This window comes from Melanostigma gelatinosum (genome assembly GCF_949748355.1).
Source record: "Melanostigma gelatinosum genome assembly, chromosome: 12".
NCBI lineage: Eukaryota > Metazoa > Chordata > Actinopteri > Perciformes > Zoarcidae > Melanostigma > Melanostigma gelatinosum.
Genome location: NC_136645.1, coordinates 23057975 through 23076779, shown reverse-complemented (window position 1 = coordinate 23076779; position 18805 = coordinate 23057975). Strand labels below are relative to the sequence as shown.

Here is an 18805-nt window from a genome sequence, read left to right as displayed (position 1 = left end):
ATGTTTTCTTGTCTGCACATGTCTTTCCTCCTCTGTAGTGTCACTCAAGGTTTTGGAGCTTAGACCGCCGCCTTGCCCTCTCATCCCTGATACCTGTGTGTCGGGTGACATCATCCATTTCAGAAGGTGCTGCTACATCATGAGGCACAAAGCTGCTGTCGAGCATCGGCCCCATAAAAAAACATGCCACACACTTCAAACGAATCTTTGTTTTTTTAAAGCAGCTGCATTATGCTCCACCTCTCTTTAGTTTCTCTCTTTCATGGAATATTGTCAAGCACATAATGGCTAACCTTTGACCTGCTTCGTTTTAGTTGAGTGGCAGCCATACGTCTAAAACATAATTGCTGTGTAATTAATGGGTCAGTTTCTGATTGGTCTTTATACTGCAGAATATATATAATTATACTGAGAATCTGCAGAAACGTCCAATCAATGTGATTTCTAGCCTACTAGGTTGACTCAAACATATACATGGGTCTGTGGCCCAAATAAAGTGTCCAAACAATTCAACCACCCACTGATACACCTATTGAGGCTGCTGCTACTGTTGTGGTCCTTGATTTTTTTTTTGTAAGCAATCGAGGAAATGCTACCCACGGAGCAGGGACCTTTTGACTGGCCCAATAACTGAATCTAGGCCCTGGCTCTTCTGATTCACATCATGAAGGTCAGGTAAAAGAAGTTCCTGGCCCCCTGGGAAAGTTTCTGCAGTGGAAATAATCAAAATCAAAGTGGTGCCATCCCAACAGATGCATCCACACCCAGCCAAAAGACAATATTTCACAGGAAATTATACAAAACAATCATGGCGGCGACAGGGAGATGATGGTCGGCCACGCTGACGCGTAAATCAAACTGGGGTCCTTTATAACTAAGTCTTTGCTCACTAACTATCTGACAAACATGCTGCACAGAAGTGCTGGGCGGACAAATTTCCATCAAGAAATAGTTTCAACATATACAGTCAGGGCGTAAGTATTTGGACTGTGACACAATTTTTCTAATTTTGCTTATTTACACAACTCCAATGGATTTTAAACCAATCAGTCAACATGTGGTTGAAGTGTAGACTTTCTGTGAGGGTTCACGGTTTTCTGTGAGGGTTTCGGGGTAGAGCAGAGGCTCAGGCGCAGACACAGGAAACAAGGTGAGGTAGAATGCAAGGTTCTTTACTGGGCACCAAGCAATCAAGAACAGGAACCAAAAACAACTCCAACAGGGAAAGGAAAAAAATCCAAACTGAATTACTAAAAATAGGGATAAAAGTGCCTGTAATTCCTAAACGGTTCATGTGATTTTTTTGTTTTCTGCATTGAATTAAAGCTGAAAGTCTACACTTCAACCACATATTGACTGATTAGCTTCAAATCCATTGGAGTTTAGTAAATAAGCAAAATTTGAAAAATTGTGTCATAGTCCAAATACTTATGGTCCGAACTGTACCTCCAAAACTACAAACTGTGTTTTTTGCATGTTTGTGAGCAGACTAAATGAGATGTAACATGTGAATCGCTAAGCTTAGAGCTGTTGGAATGTGTATTTTATTACTTACAATAACATCAAACACTATGACTTTTTTATGATTTCTTATGTTGAAGATAGTGTGCGATTACTTTTTTGACATGCTAGGACTTTTTTTTTTACATGCTAGGACTATTTTAGACATATTATCCTATGAATTCTTTGGGGCACACCTTTTTTGACATGCTATTCTATGCTAACAGGCTACCAGGTCCACCTGTTTCCAGTCTTTATGTTGCGTGAGGCTAACCTGGTGTCTGACCCAAGCTCTGTGCCTAACACACGGGCATGAGTTTGACATCCGTCCTCTTATCACATTCAAGCGGTTTTCCCAGAATGTTGAAGACATTCTGTCCATGTTCTTCTGTCTGGCAAAAACTGTATCAGCATTCAGGAGGGTCACTGTCTTTGGTCACCACTCGTTTGACACCTCACCTGAGCCCATGGGAACTTCCACAGCTATCGACTCCAAGTGCCGCTCCAGCTCGCCTAAACAAACACGGAGCGTCCACTGCAGGCACCTGTCACACATGGAAATCCACCAGCTTAATGACTCATTCCCTTTCACACAATGGCTAACCTGTAATTTACCCCCAGCACTTAACAGGACCGCCACCGTAACACGAGGAGATGTGAAGAATCGACCGCTGTTTTCTTTGGCCAAGTTCACTGGAGCTGAATGGAACGGACCGCGTCTCTTTTCACTGGATGTGAGGCTTGCTTCCTCCAGCTCTTTACGGGCCGGCTCTCGGCTGCGGAGGTGGTGGCAGAGACTGTGGGGGGGATCGGATATCAGAAGCAAACACTTATTACTCGAGTTTTTTTGCGTGGTTTCTGGACACGTTATTGGGTTCAATGTGTTGGTTCACGGAGCAGTCTGTCTTTCTTGTGACCTGAGGAGCTTCAGCTTGGCTTCCGGGGGGGGACACTTCTACTGGTTGAGGCCTACTGAAGACATATGTGTACCAACGGGGCCATCTGGTGTTCACACAGTGATCACGGCAGCAGTGGGACAGTCATGAACACTTTTTCTTTACCTTGAGACACTGTTTGTATTTGTGCATTGTCTGTCACACCCCTTGTTGAATCCCAATCTTAACAATATTGCTGTTGATGTGAGAAATCTCTAACAAGTGAGCTGCATCTGAAATTCATTTTCACATTTAGAACAACTGAAAACTACTTTGCGCTTCTGTCACATGAGACCAAATTCATGTCACTTTATACCACGATGTACCACAAAGCACACGTTCATATGTGAGATCGATTTCGTCGCGTAATACTTTCATTTTTCAGATATTACACACTCGATGTGAAAGAACGTCGGGAACTGCATCTGAAATTCATTTTCACATTTGAAATAACCAATAACTACTTTGTGCTTCTGTCATGCGAGTCCAAATTAAGGTGTCACTTTACACCATAATGTACATATGTACATATGTATGTATGTGAAATCGATCTTGTCACATAAGACTTGTTGCATTGTTTCATTTTTCAGATATTACACGTGACGTGAAGAATGCTGAATGAGCATTAATCCGCCGCTGAACATAGTCCCAAACGAATGCGCTATTTTCTCCTGTTTGATTAACGTTTGCTTAAAGCTACAGTGACCGGCTGTTTATTTCTTTAAAAGTAAAAACATGTTTGTGAGGAACAGTGTATTGATCAATTATTTGTGAGGTAAAAGGGTGTCTCTGTCTTCCCCGCTACAGGGAAATATCTTTATCGATGCAACCATAGTGGAACATGAACAAACTGCCACACATGGGTGTGTGTGTAGCTGTCACATCAATAATACACACACTCACATCATCTAAAATACCTTTTATAAAATAAATTAACTGTATCTGTGCCCCCCCCCCCCCCCCCAAGCCCACAGCCCCCATATCAAACCCTCCCAGCCCTTACCCCTCACCTGTCAGTCATTCCCGTATCCCTGGTGCTCAGGGGACCACAGGCCTGTCAGACCTCCAGCAGCCCCCTCAAAGCCCGTCAAAAACCCACCCGTCCCTCCCCTACCTCACCCCCCATCCTTTTCGGGCCCTGCCAAACAAAAATAAAGTCACATTAAAGGGAGAGTGGCCAGGGTCTACTGCTTTGCAGATCAGTCAGTGGATACCTGATTGTCACTCACGGGGCCGGGCCCTTAATCCTATTGTCTCTCCGACAGGATTACTCTCTTGTGGTCCTTCTCTCCCTGTGGCTGCGTGCGGGAGAAAGGCCAGATTAAGGGGATTAGCGCGTATCCTCCTGACTTGTCAAACTGGGATGTAAGGAACCATTGACTTTCTTGGGGGACACTGAATGAGCGAAGGCTGAGAGGTGCCTATAAGAAGAGGTCATGAAAGGCGGCGAACAAGCCGAAATTCCCTGAAAGGACAATGTGATTTGTTTGCTTTTGTTCCCTCGGACTGGGCCACAAAAGTTCAAAGGAGAAGAGAGATGGAAGGAAAAGGGAAGAGAGAGGAGGGGAAGTTAACTCGGCCGATTTCATATCACTACAGAGATTCATGACAGTCAACTAACTGCTTCAGCATAACTCTGCTGTACGGGACTATTAAACTGGCCGACTTGTGTGGAGTGAACACTGGAGGGGGCAAAACTCCAGTGACACATTAAGTATAAAAAACAGCTCTGTAAATTCCCTGAGTTACAATCCAAATTTTAAAGTCGCAATGTGTAAGATCTGATCAGAATTTAGTTTTAAACATTTAAAAAAAGTAACTAATATTATCAACAGCATGTGATGAGGTTACAGTGTTGGCGTTATGTCAAAGACGTCTATGTGATGCGTAGCAGAGATGTCTACTGAAATTAGCATGCGAACCAGCTAGCCCCGGACTCATCCTGTCTTGTAATACCACTTGTACCTTCGAGAGGTGATAGTGAGTCACTGTAGTGTCCAGTCTGTCCTCAGTCCAGCATAAGAGGACAGAGAAGTAGAGCTGCCTTCGAGGGCCTCTCCATAATGGTGATGGTCTATGTACGCTTTGATAGTTTGTTGACTGGATGAAATCCAATGGGGCAGAAAAGAGTGGTGCCTCCAGGGGGTGCTCGAGAGGAACAATGTAATGGTGGTCTAATGGTATAATAATTGATATTAAATATAATTTTTTTTAATTTAAGTGGGATTTTTCACAAAACATGAATTATAAAAATTCCCTTTGTAACATTTTAATTAAAAAACTTACAATTTAATAAATAAATGCACTTCTGTCTTTTATGTACACACTAGCTAGGTTTTGGTTGGAGAGATTTAGTGATATTTTACTCCAGTAAAGCAACACCAAAATATAGAAACGCTCTGTTACAAGTAAAAGTCCTGTATTCAAGGTTTTGCTTAAAGGAACAGTGTGTTGCATTCAAGGGGATCTATCTGCAGAATTGGAGTATAACATCAATGATACGTCTCCTTTAATGTGTAATCGCCTGAAAATGTAAATGGTTGGGTTTTTGATACCGTAGAATAAGCTGTTTGTATCTACATAAGGACAGTACACGCTGCACATTTAATTAAAATGACTTCAGTAATAGCATTAAAATATGATACTCAAGTATCAGAAGTATTCTGCAGGATTTGGGGGATTATTGTTAATTCAGATAAACACAGCATATTTTCCCCATGCAAACTTTTCTCAGATCTATCGAGATAATTACCTCGTTCATCAGAAAAACAGGGCAAATATTGTTTGCGTGAATTCAACACTTCCGTATTTGAAAAGACTGTTGACTGCTGGTGCTGAGGTAAAATAGACCCCGCCTGCCTGGTGATCGATGATGCGCCAGTCATTGAAAGCACCATTTCAGAGTGACAACAGAATTGGCCAATTGCTGTCCAAAGAAATACCGGCTACCTTGAATAATGGACCAATGGCTGAGAGTTCTCAGATTGTTTAACCGAACTTGTTTTGTTTTGGTTAGCCACCGAGCCTGACGTTTTATTAACAATGCGACTGTTAATTTACAGTTTAGCGGTTAAGGTATACTAGTGTCTGATATTTTATGGCGATGGGGTCACTTAAGTTCCTCGTTGGACAGGAAAATTCAGCGACGGAGGCCACAGTCACAGAGGTAAAAGCTAACTTAGCCGACGTTTTTTGAACAGCTAACGTTAGCTTAGCTAGTTAGTTAGCTCCATTAACTTAGTTAGCGTGTTGACTAAAACTTATTACCCCGAGTTTGACTGAAAAAGTATTTTTTTTCATTATTTGGTTGCTACTTACTAGCTTGTGCGTTGATATACTAATACACGTCGCTGCTTGGAGGCCAGTTTTATTCGCCCCAACAGTTGCAAACATGGGTAATGTAACTAAAGTTAGCAGTGCTGTTGAAATAGTAACTTATATTAGAAGCTAACTCGGGTAACGTTAGCAATAATACTCGTTTTGATTTCTGTTTTCACGTTAACTGAGGTGAGGTGTTTAAGGAAATACAAACCGTAGTGACACTATCTAACTTAGCTAAATGTGGTTACAGATATCAAGATACAGACGATGTATTGATCACTTATGGTATCATACTCATGCTGATGGTTCAGAGACTGTGAAATGGGACAACAAGGTCTGCCAGCACTAGCTCCAAATCTTGAAAACTGTGACACATTGAAATCGAATCGAGCTGGTGAGCTAGTTTAATGTGGGGTCTCATCCACAGCAGTGGCTGCCTGTGTTACACAGTTCCAGTGAGGTCTGAGTGATGCAGCAGTGTTTACAGGCAATGTGACATCTGATTCCAAAGGCTCTGCCCAGTTGGATCCAGACAGGATTTCTGGGCAGCTGAGCTAAAGTTTGTTTACTTCAGCAGGAGAAGCAACAACATGTAAAACAGAGACAAAGGTTAGAGGTGAGACGGTAAAGCCATTATCTACAGAAAATTAATCGGAAACAATTTTTGACAATCAGTTTATTGTTTAAGTAGAGGGCAGGACTGTATCTCTTCCCGACATTAAGTACCCTCAGTCAAATTTGACTTGTGCATAACTCATTTATTCCGTATGTATCACAGGAAAGCTTGTGTAGAATGATTTGATCATTCCACAACTAGGGTTGTAATGATACACCAGTATTACTATAGTAAAATTACATTTGCTTTTCTACAGTATAGAAAGAAACTGACATGAGTGAGTTCGTGTGAGGCAAAGGTAAAAACAGGAGCAGTCTGAGTGTGTTGTCACGCACCTACAATATGCTAATTGTAAATAATCATAGGACATTATTTAAGTAGCTCGCAGCTGATGTTGTTCATTTAGTAGATAATGTTACATGCTATAGTGCTGCTAACATGTCAACTATGTTTAAGTATATTAATACATACATCAGTTTTATAATTGCATTTTTTATTGTAATTCTGTTTTCACTCTGACTAACATATAATAGTGATAAAAGTGTAAACCATGATATTTTCCGAGATGGTTATTGTACCGTGACAATCTCCTACCAAAACAACCTAAAATAATGGTGTTTGAATAAAAAATGCTGCTCAAAAGTACATTATAAAGTAAACACTTTGCGAGTGTATGGTCATATTTATTATAAAAAGTAATAAGGAAAGTATTTATAATGTGCTTGCGATGCAAGAGGGTGTTATGGAAAGTAATTTGTGTTTGTTTTTTGAATGCCCTGCTCTTGGTATTTCCGTGCCAGAATGCTGCAAGTTGTTTCCATTGCCTCTTCCATCCAGTGTGTGTAACAAGAGCGGTATGTCTGTGTATTTACAGGCCAGGCTGGTGTGCCAGGGAGTAAACAATCAGAGCTACATCTGCGAGTCGGGTCACTGCTGTGGAGAGACACAGTGCTGCAGCTACTACTATGAACTGTGGTGTGAGTTACCTACCTCCCCTGTATCCAGTGATAGTGTTTGAATGGTTTCTCGTCATGACACTTCTTAAATGACATGAAGCAGGAATACACAAAACCACAAGCGCATAAATGTGTCAACAAATCAATCCATACAGCTTATACTATGTACATTTGCTTTATCGTTTATTACTTTATCCACAAAGAATACACTTTAAATGAGAGTAAATCTGAAACAAAAGGGATGGCATAGATTGAGGATCTGATGTTTGATCACGATCAGGAGTTTTACCAGTTGAGCGAGTGGAGCCGGGCCCTGTGACTAATCTTTCACCTACAATCAGCACTTGTTTTGCCGTGCGGCTGCCCGGTTGTATCTCCTTAAAATGGCATGTGGGTGCTTCTGTAACTTAAGGACTCCCAGCCCTTCAGAACAATCTCTGGCATTTTTGATACAAAGAACGTCCAAGCCAACCAGTGGCCAAAGATTTATTGTAAAACTTAGTATATTTTTGTAATCTCTGTCATGGTGTGTGTCGGAGTAAAGCACAGAGAGAGGAGGTTTGAGGCGAGGACCGCGGTCCGGACCCAGACGGCGTTGTATCCGGACCCTGGCCCTACAACCGATAGATAATTGATAATTATTATATTTTGACAGAGCGCAGCTTTTCTAGCCTTTACGGCAATTGTTCAGCGGTCCAGGAAACACACCGACCAATTATATGCATTGTAAATCACATCATGTGATGCTACTCAGCCAATCAAATATGTGTATTTTGATAGACTCAAGTGAGATTTACACACACTGACTCACATCTTATTCATCGGCGAATAAGATGTGAGTCAGAGAAGTTATTAGAATTAGATTAGAATTATAATTCATCCAGTTCAAATTGAAAACTGACAATATATATTGTTCAGATGTTATTCAATTGAACTTTCTTCATTTGATTTGACAGTCAGTTGTTGAGCATCCCTATTGACCAATTTGTCGCTGCTTTAAAGTGGTTTACACTTGAATTTGAATTCCTGTTAATCTTGAGGATCTTTTATCTTTTTAACAACTCGGCACATTTATATCTCTGTATTCATTTGTTACATTTTGTTAAACAACGTTAAGAAAGCAATGTAAAGTGAAGCTTGATATTGAAAACGTCTGATTGGTGCATCCATAAGTTTTGGGTGTTATTGTCATACTGTTGGTGGTGTGTTTGTGTTTTTGTTCTGTGCTCTGCACTGATCTGACACCTGCTCTCATTCCCGCCTCTCTGAAGCTCTGTCCACCGGCCAGCAGACAAGAACCTGATATTATAGTATGTTATCCCCTATTGCTGCCTGCCGCATTTGGTCTTTACGAACAGAAATCATGTGTATGTGTTTGCGTATCGAACGGAGCAATGAGATCCAATCAAGTGGTCACATTCTAATGCCAGGTGTGAACTGACGGACATAGAGCTGTCCCCTTGTGGGGGTGCATGTTAAAGTCTGTAGGGTCTGACCAAAGACAGATCTCACCACTTTTTCAGCAGTGACACACCCACTGAAAGTTAGCACGTCATAGTAAACAACATTAAAATCGGACTTTTGGCCTATTTTGTCAATTAAGCAACGAAAAATATCATTTTTTAAACACATTTTATATTCGTTTGTCAGTACTGACGCTGATATTTTGACAGTTGTATGTATAATTCTTTTTTTTCTTTGCACTTTGCACCATTTGTCGAGATATGGATTAAGTGTGTTCTGTACTGTGGGCTCCCTGCAGGGTTCTGGCTGGTATGGACTCTGATCATTATCCTGACGTGCTGCTGCGTCTGTCAGCACTGGCGCTCCAAGCAGCGCTTCCAGCAGCAGCGCCGGCAGAACGAGATCAACCTCATCGCGTACCGAGAGGCTCGCAACAACTCCCAGCTACCCCTCTATCTCAGTGAGAGCCTGGCACGCTGCTGCCTCCGCACATTGCACACTTAGCTAGGCTCTACGTCTCTCACACATTGTGCATGTTTGAAAGTCCAATGAGCGGCAAGTTGTCAAACCTTCACTCACAAACTCCATCTACAACACACAAGACTGAACTTAGGTTCACATTTGCTCGTACTATTCTAGTACAATGCTCCAATATCTATATGTGTAGGTTCTCAGTCCTTGATTTGTGTAAAAATACATTCTCAAATTTAGCTGAAGATAACGAGGCTTTAGCAGTCAGCAGAGGAAGACAAATAAAGTGGGTGTCTTTTAGGGCTGCAACAACGAATCGATAATAATCGATTATTAAAATAGTTTTCATTATCGATTATCAAACTTCATTATCGATTCGTTGTGTCGCGCGATTATTACGCCACTCAATAAGTCGCGGAGATGTCAGTACCACCTAAGTCGGCCAAGGTGTGGGCGCATTTCACACTTAATAAATTGAAAAGGTGTGTTCATTGCAAGATATGCAAAAGCGACATGATATGTAGGGAGCAACACGGTGATGATTCAGTTTGTGAGTGTAGTGTAAAGAACAAGTTCTGACGTTCAAACAAATCCTGTTAAGTTTTGTGATTTGTATTTTTCTTTATTTTTTAGAAATTATTTATTGTTCTGACAGCTCAGGTCCCTTTAAACAAAAATATACATCTTTTTGTGCACATATGTATGTTTTTTGTGTTAGTCCATTTGTTTTTTAATTATTACTTTAACAGCTCAGGGATGTTCAAGGAGCAACCTGTTTGTGCACTTTCTGAAGATCAGTTCTGTTTTTGAATAAAGGGTTGGAAATTAATGCTTTTTTTTTTTTTTTATCCAATTAATCGATTATTAAAATAATCGTTCGTTGCAGCCCTAGTGTCTTTAAAAGTTACAGTCGTGCGTACAAAATTCCTACAAAAACACAACGTAGAGCTGAGGGGAACTGAAGAGTTGGGGATGTTTGACCTTTTTTTCACTGAAATCATGTCATTTGATTCGTGCAGCTTTAAACCCTACATTCCTTTGCGATCGTGAGAATGTTGGAGTAGAAAAACGAAATGGAATTAAGCTACGCTAAACATCCTCAGTCACTGTACACGACTGAGGCCCAATCCCAATCTCCACACCGACGAACTCTCAGACTTTGAGGCACGCTCCCGAAACGTCCACGTGGGTTTAGGGCTGTCTCCCCCCTGTCAAATCGTCAAGTGTTTTTTGGGGCTCTCTTGCAGACATTTTGAACTTTTTATGAACAAGTCTGCCCACAATTCATATCAATGTGACGTTAAACACGTGGTTATCAGGGGGGAAAAAGGGGAAACAAAGACGACGGCAAAATGTTCAGCCTGGCTTAATGAATTTACACAGACACATTAACATTAAGGATTTAAGATGGTTCATAAATACACATGAAGTCAGAGGTATGCTCATAGTAGTCATTTTGTTGTTGAAGCTGTTTTGAGAAAAACGAGGCAATAGATATTTGACGATCTTGTAAGGCCAGAGGCTGGAATACGCTCAAATCAGGGAGTCAAACAAATAAAAAATACGACCCACAGTTTATGACATTGTCAAGGTAATGTGATATGTCGCAGCAAAGTGTTTTTGTATATTATTTTAAGCCCTTGCAGCTGCTCACACTCAACCATTTAACAGGTGACATCAGTTAAGTCTCTGAGGATTCCGGGTTTAAGGCTTTAGGGGGGACACTGAGACTCGTCTTTCATTCTGGTCTGTATTGTGTCATTCTCCAGGATTCCTGCCCACCTACCTGCTGCCGGCCTATGAGGAGGTGGTTGACCGTCCCGTCACGCCGCCTCCCCCCTACACCCCTCTGCAATCAGCACCCTCACCCACGGACCCACCTGAGGAATCTCCCCGCCTCCACCTGGCCATCTCCGTACCCGGCGACGCGCCACTCCCCACCACTCCGGAGGTCGCGCAGACCCATCTCCACAGCGCTCACAATCCCAGCAAGGACTCGACACCGGGCAGGTACCGGCGCTTCACGGGGGACTCCGGCATCGAAGTGTGCGACGGCCAGGAGCTGTGGGATCAGCGCAGCCTTTTAGAGACAGAGGAAGAGACGGTGGAAGAGGGGGCGGGGCAAACGGAGGACCCGTGCGATAGCTGCGGTCCCGACTCCTTTGAGCGCAGCCACGTTAGCGATGCAGTCATTCATGAAAACACAGATGGACACACGGCTGTGGAGACAGAGCCACAGTCTCTTAGGTAATCCGCAATGATGTCTTTTAGTATAACAATGTCACACCGTTGGTGCTCAGGGGTTTGGTCTGTTTGATTAACACCAGTGTGTGTGTTACAGGCCTGGAGACGAATGGCAGATATGAGTTTGACTTTCTAAAACTTTAAAGTTACATCATGCAACTTCTGGTTTGAAGCAGCATTTACGTTTTTAGCCTAGCTCCTCTCCGCTCCTCTTCATTGTTGCTCATGTTGATCAGCTGTCTGCTTTGAAATGTTCTCCTGCCAGGAAGCAGCACTGATGTTCATTTTGTTTTCACATTTACTGAAACGGTTCTTTGCTCGGTGGTTCTCTGAGACCCAGAGCCCCACTTAACTCTGTCACTGACTAGCATTAGACTAGATCAGGGGTCTTCAACGTTTTTCAGGCCAAGGACCCCCAAACTGATAGAGAGATGGAGCAGGGACCCCCGACTATATATATTGTATATAATTGTGTTTTATATTAACTGGGCCTTGTGCTGTGTATAAACATACCTCTTTACTGTGCATTCAATACTAAGCTATTCAAATAATACACAGGTTCATATATTCACGTTTTTATTTTAAACATGTGCAAGGTACAGTGAGTAGGGAGGCCGTGCCACTGCCATTTATAAACATACCTTGTCAGCTGATACCAATGCCAATATCAACAATGTCTGTCAATTGCATGAGATAATCATGCACACAAGCTATTCAAATTGACGTTTTAATTTTAAACGTGGAAATGAAAAATGAGTGATGGCCTATTAGTGCCACTGCCATGCATATACATACCTGTTATCTTGCATACAATACTGAACTATTAAGATAATGGACACATTCATGTTTCGAGAAAAAAATTTAAAATATTTGTTTGTTTTTTTGTTTGTTTTTTAAATTGTTTAATCAACCAAATTTTTCGCAGACCCCCTGTTGAAGACCTCTGGACTAGATGATACCATGGTAGCTCAAACTCAACCAATACTTTGGTTTTTGCAGTGCTGATACTTGAGTTGTTTTTTTTCTCAAGCCAAATGCATAGTGATGAAAAATTATCCTGAATTTAAAAAGATGTTTGTTTCAAAAAGGATCCCTTCGTTCAACCAGACTGAGTGTAAAAGCAGTTATGTAATGTAAACCACCTTAAACGGTTCTTTTTGATTGTGGCTTATATGCTGATACTGATATCTGCGATAAACCCTACTACTATCTGTTATCCTTTCAATATCTCAGGTTGTAGTAGGGCATTACAGTTCTTCAGCATCAATGTGATGAACAAGAGGATCCGGGACAAGAGGATGTCAAATGTGTACATATTGTAAAGCCCTCTGAGGCAAATTTGTAATTTGATTTTGGGCGATACAAAAATAAATAGAATTGAATTGAATTGATGAAGTACCTCAAATTGCCGGGTACTTTTGCTGGATTCTTTTTTTTGTTCCAAAAACGGACTCTTCTGGCTGGTTGCTGCGTCTATAACAGCTTCTAGACAGATTTTCCACAAAGATGACTGTGACACGTGTTATCATCATGATCTAAAATGACATGTGGGTCTCATCCAATTTGCCCACAAGTTCGGAACGAGTTTTAAAGTTGAACTGGTAACTCAACTCCGTGCTACGTTTGGTGTAACTTATCGGTGTCAAAACTGCAGCCTAAGAGCCACACCGGCAACATTCTGTAGTTCTGTTGTCCACGGAGTTTTCAACTTCACAGACAAACCTATAAAAGAACTTCTACCTGTTGGACTCTGGTGTCTTCAGCTAGGCCTCTGTCGCAGACACATGCTGAATCTATAATTACACAAGACTTCGTTATGTCACACTTAATAGATACAAGCGTTGCAATAACAATGCCACACACAGAGACAACATTCAGTTTCACAGGACCATGTGAGCTGACGACGGAGCTACAGCCCCCAAAAACATCCACGTCTGTCCACTCTGTGAGATGCATGTTGTAGCTTTCAAGGGCAATTGTCATATGATTGGAGGTTTTGTTTCTTTGATATTGATGGCGACATGTTCGCTCTGATCAGAAGGATTTAAAGTCAAGTCAGTCAGCGAGACTTGACTTTAGTAAATGATTGAGCACTTAATGTGCTACAGTTTTGCAGGACAGTCGGAATTTACAGGGATCTCATTTCGAGATGCCATAGTGCCATAACGTGTAGCCTTGTATAGCTTTTTGAGGAGAAAGTTTAGGTGAACTTGATCACAGCTCAAGAGTCTCTTGGACTTCGAGTTAACTTAAGTAGCCCTTCAGTGCACCCCAATAATGGATTCATGTACCTGTAGATATGCAAATGAGAATATCTCAACATGTTGCTGTCAGTGTGTTTACTCTGCAAAAGGACACACAGGTTTGTGTCGGGAGTGTAGATCCATGAGCGTGTGTGTATGCAAAGGGCATGACTGACTGAAACACTCCATATCCCAATCTCCTCACTCACACGTGAGGCTTTAGTTCTGTCCCACTGTCAGATCATCAGTGTTTGAGGGCTCTCTGGCAGACATGTTGAGCCCTTCATGAACCCTTTCTGTAAATCAGCATTAGATGCTGACTTTGCCCAAGGGCATTACCCACAATTCATTGCAGTGGGTGTTAAACACAGGGTAACCAAAAAAAGCGCGGAGACGTAAAAAAAAAAAAGGTAAACAAAGAGAATGGCACAGGTGTGTTCAGCCTGTCATATTAAATTGACTCAAACATTGAGGGTTAAAGATGGAACAAAACAAATGAAATCAGGAAATGTATTTATTCATTGAACATTTAATTTTGTCATTGACGCTGTTTTGACAAAAAACGAGTCATTGGATTATTTGAAATGACCTCTCACCTTGTATAAAATACCCACAATTGGTATTGATTGATATCTTGCAGCAAAGTGCTGTCCCATTCGTATTTACACCATTTCAAGCCCTCGCAGTCTCTCACACTCAACCACTTACACCAGTAAGTCTCTGAGGGTTCAGGGTTTGAGGCTTTAGGGGGCATTGGGATTGGGACTTTTCTCCAACTGAGTCAGATGAGCACTTTTCCACGAATGCAGCATTTAATAGTGGTCTTCAGCACCCTGTGCTACACTCTGTATATATGCTCTTTATAACCTGCTAAATAAAAATTATATTTTTCTGTCGCATTTTTGTAAAAAATATGGTTATTAAAAGTTATGGAGAACACATGGCTACTGTCTTGTTTTTTAAGCAAAGTAAAGCTTTATTTATGCAACACACTATTCTAGCAGAGATCCATTGAGCCTCACAAACATTATAAATCAAGCTGGGCACTATATGTTGATTCTATACACAGTGTATACTGTATTTATACACACTGGATATTTTATCGTGCGTTAATGCAGTTTAAAAAAAATGCAATACACACCAATGATGTCAGCAAATCACCCAAACAAACAGTGGAGGGAGGCTTTGGCAGACTACGTTGGATGCAACGTGTGAGAGTATGAAGGTATATTTGTGTCTGTATTACGCAAACAAAAACAAAAATGTTTTGAGAGCAAATTTCTCGCATTGCAATCAAAAATCAAGTTTGTAAGTGAAAATATATCAACTGAGAATACATTTTGCTTATGAAATGAGAATTTTTGGCTGCAAAACAAAAACCTTTGCGCTCAAAAAATGATGGATGTAGTGGGCAGGGCATACGCTGCTGAATGAGCCAGGAGTTTCTATTGGTTGGGTTCGACTTGGCATCTGCTTCCACTGTAAACAATGAGGGGATGTACGTTGTAGCCCACTGTGGGCTAACGTTGCATGCACTCAGAAAGTGCGGCTTCATGTCAACACAGCAGCCCTCCATGTCGTTCTTAAAAATAAAAAAAAAACAGGAACAGGAAAATCTCCCCAAAAAACCTGTTTAACTGGGGGAAAACAGGAAGAAACCTTAGGGAGAGCAACAGAGGAGGAATCCCTCAAACAGGATGGACAGAAGTGCAATAGATGTCATGTGTACAGAATGAACAACACATTATTGAATGCATATGACAAAAAATATTTATGAGTAGTAAGCAGATGGAAAAATTTCAACTACGAATAATAACAGCAGTGGCTATAGTAGAATAACAATGATAACAAAAGCAGTAATGGTGTCGGCAATATAGAAAATATACAAATGTAGGGATTGGTCGGGGAGAGCCAAACCACTTCTCTGGTTTTAATCAGAAGTTCCACAGACTCTCTGACATTGGTTGGGAACAGCACTGGTACTTTACGGCCCCTCTTTCCCCGTACCTCTACCCTGATGAGATACCCGCATAGTTTCTTCTCAAAAGGTGACAGGCTCTCCAGAATTTCATCCTGCATACTGTGCAGGTATGTTTGGACTGCCATCCTTGGAACTTCTCCTTCACGACGGCGACTAAATAATATACCGGTAAGCTGTGTCAGAGAGCTTTTTTGTTACCCTCTTCAAGGCATTTCAAATGTGTTGAAATTTCCTGGATTGATCAAGTCCTTCAAATAGACAATGTCTTTGTCGAGTTGTCTTGCAACCATAACAAGTCTGGCAAGTTCCCTCATCTTATTTCTGATGTCTGCCCGATGTCGTCCAACTTCTCTGTTTTTAAGGAAAATTCTCACTCCCAATGAAATGATCAGCATGTCAGATTTCACCACTTGAGACACAGTGTCATATGTCATGTCTTCAAGAATTTCTTTAAGTCCGTTGGAAATTGCAGTGTCCACGGGCAACATCAGGGAACCACTTTACTGAACTTTTCTTTTCCCTGGTCCATCCTTTTTCACTTGTAGTTTGCAGCGCTTGTGATGCCTCCAGAGGTCTGTTTTGACATACATAGCAAAGCAGAACTTGCAAGGCAGATAGTCTGTTGCTGTTGATTGATAGATTGCTTGCCTTTTAGGTTTGATGTTTCCGTTACCGGAGGACAGAACTGAACAGTTATGGTGGTAGTTTCCCATCTTAATTTGCTCAAAAGAAGTTTGCGCATGGTCGATCCTTGATTGTATGCAAGTGCCTTAGCATCATCAAAAATTATAATAATCATAAATCATACAAATTGTCAATATTTGTGTTTTTGAACTATGGAATGTACCCAGTAATGTGTGTAAAATATGATATCTGCGCAAAATATATGCTTTTCCTGCTCGTCCTCTGCCCCTGTGTGCTCTCTGCTCGTGCTCTCTGTCTGTGTGTACGACACTCTGAGAACGCGCAGCTTGGGGGGCCTAATCGTTTTGGCCCAAAAGAGGCGGGTCTATGAAGCAGTTTAGCCAATTGCTGATTCAAGATACAAATGAGTGACATACAATTTAGCCAATCAGCGCCCTCAAATAGATTCAGCTTGGGGCCAGAACGATCAGGCCCCCTTAGCTGCGCGTTCTCGTCAGGGCTAGTCTCGAGAAACGCCATTTTAACGTCATGACAATGGCGAGTGCGAGCAGTAACGCTACTCTTCCAAGACTCAATCCTAACTCGGTAAAATCTCTCCTCCAAGACCCGTTTGAGAGGAGAACTTTGGCAGAGAAACTACAGGTAAAAGAACTGGGCCCAGAACAACCTGACATCACAATAACAGAGCAGACTGGCATGAAAGGGAAGCAGCACACGCGACACTTCTACAGAGACTGGTACACCAAGAAAGTTTGGCTAGCTGGATGCAGTCGTGCTAATGCCGTATTTTGCTTTCCATGCTTGCTTTTTAAAACAACGGGAGCAGAATCAGCATAGACAGTTACGGGAGTGAGGGACTTGAAGCACCTGTCTGAAAAAATAAGAAAACATGAGAACACCAGGACGCACATGGATAACTCCGTCAAGCTAGCCATATTGGGCAAAGTGAACATCGCAACTCAGCTGGACGACGGACACAGGATTGCAGTGAGGAAACACAATGAGGAGGTGGATAAAAACCGGCACATTCTATCCAAAAGAATTGATTGTGTGAAGTTTTGTGGGGCTTTTGAGTTGGCCTTGCGTGGGCATGACGAGACTGACTCCTCTGACAATCCTGGCGTTTTCAGGGGATTGGTGGATTTTGTTGCCTCCCTCGACGGTGTGCTGGAGGAGCACCTTAAGACAGCTAGCGTTAAAGTGGCAGCTGCCACATACAGTGGCAATCACTTCCTGTTGCAGGCGCAGCTGCCACATACAGTGGCAATCACTTCCTGTTGCAGGCCCAGCTGCCACGGAAAGTCGTGGCAGCTGAGCTTGCAACAGGAAGTGCCTGTACTAGCTGCCGCTGCCACGATTTGAGCTTGCCCTTTCTCCCTTGTTCTCTGCTTCTTGTTTCCTGCTCCTCTGACGACACCAGCTCTCCACCAATCACAGCTCCTCGGTGGCGGGCTCTTGTGGTGCCTTCAGGTGCTGTAGGAAATGTCTGATATTAACGTTTTTATTTTGTGGAATAAAAAAATCCCCTTTACAACTTTACAAATCAAACAATTTAGTTTGAAACAATATGAAACAAAATACGTTTACATGAAATATCAATATAATAACATTAACATCAAGTTACATGAGATCAAGTTAAAATGTTATTGATTACTTACATCACTTTTATGTTTAAAGTCTATAATCAATTTTTCTGTATTCTGAACACTGATCTTTGATATTTTTATCTTCTTCTTGTGAATTACTTTTTCTTTTTGTTCTTTTCTTTTAAAAGCATCAAATTTAAAACATGTCACATGTGAAAAGTCTCTCATATATTCACATGGAACACATGCACAAAAACATATATTTAAATTGTTTAAATGTAAACTACTTCAAACCACTTGAAAATAAACTCTTTCCAGTGAAGAAGCTCATGAGATGCGGTTGAAAGCAACAACCAAGCCCTCTCCTGGCAGATCCCATCAAAGCTTTATAATGTTATTTTTTACTGTTACAAAAAAAGTTTCGTTTTTTTTGTAATTTTTAGGAGCAATTACAAACACTGCAGGCCATCCTGTATCATATTACCATATATTAGATCGATTAGATAGATACTGCATAGATTTTGGCATTCATCTCCTTGTATAAATTCTGCTATTTTGCATGTTTGGGAGCAGAATTGCAGAAAAATACCAGAAGGCAATTCGTGTGTTTAACATTTTTTTTCTGCAAGTATGTATTTTCATTTGTTAAATTTTGTAATTTCTAGTGTCTGTTGTTATAATTTCTCACACACCTTTTTACTTTAACCACCAGTTGTCCCTGTTTTTCCTCTTGTAGATTGTATTTCAAGAAAATGTGTTATTATATAGGTTAAAGGTTTTCCTTGGTTGTTTTGGTAGCCCTTCACTCGTAATGTGCACCCTGAACAGAGTACATACTGTCGT

General features: G+C 41.4%; 1 protein-coding gene across 1 annotated transcript in view; it reads left to right on the top strand.

Annotated features, from left to right (window-relative positions):
• The window catches only part of fbxw4 (F-box and WD repeat domain containing 4), a 62280-nt gene extending 49467 nt beyond the window's left edge, over positions 1–12813 (top strand). The window contains exons 9-11 of the mRNA XM_079279685.1: positions 7247–7349; positions 9091–9252; positions 11033–12813. Of these exons, the coding sequence (XP_079135811.1) occupies positions 7247–7349; positions 9091–9252; positions 11033–11514 (747 nt within the window). The 3' untranslated portion in view covers positions 11515–12813. The remainder of the gene's footprint in view (positions 1–7246; positions 7350–9090; positions 9253–11032) is intronic.
• The last annotated feature ends 5992 nt before the right edge of the window (positions 12814–18805 follow it).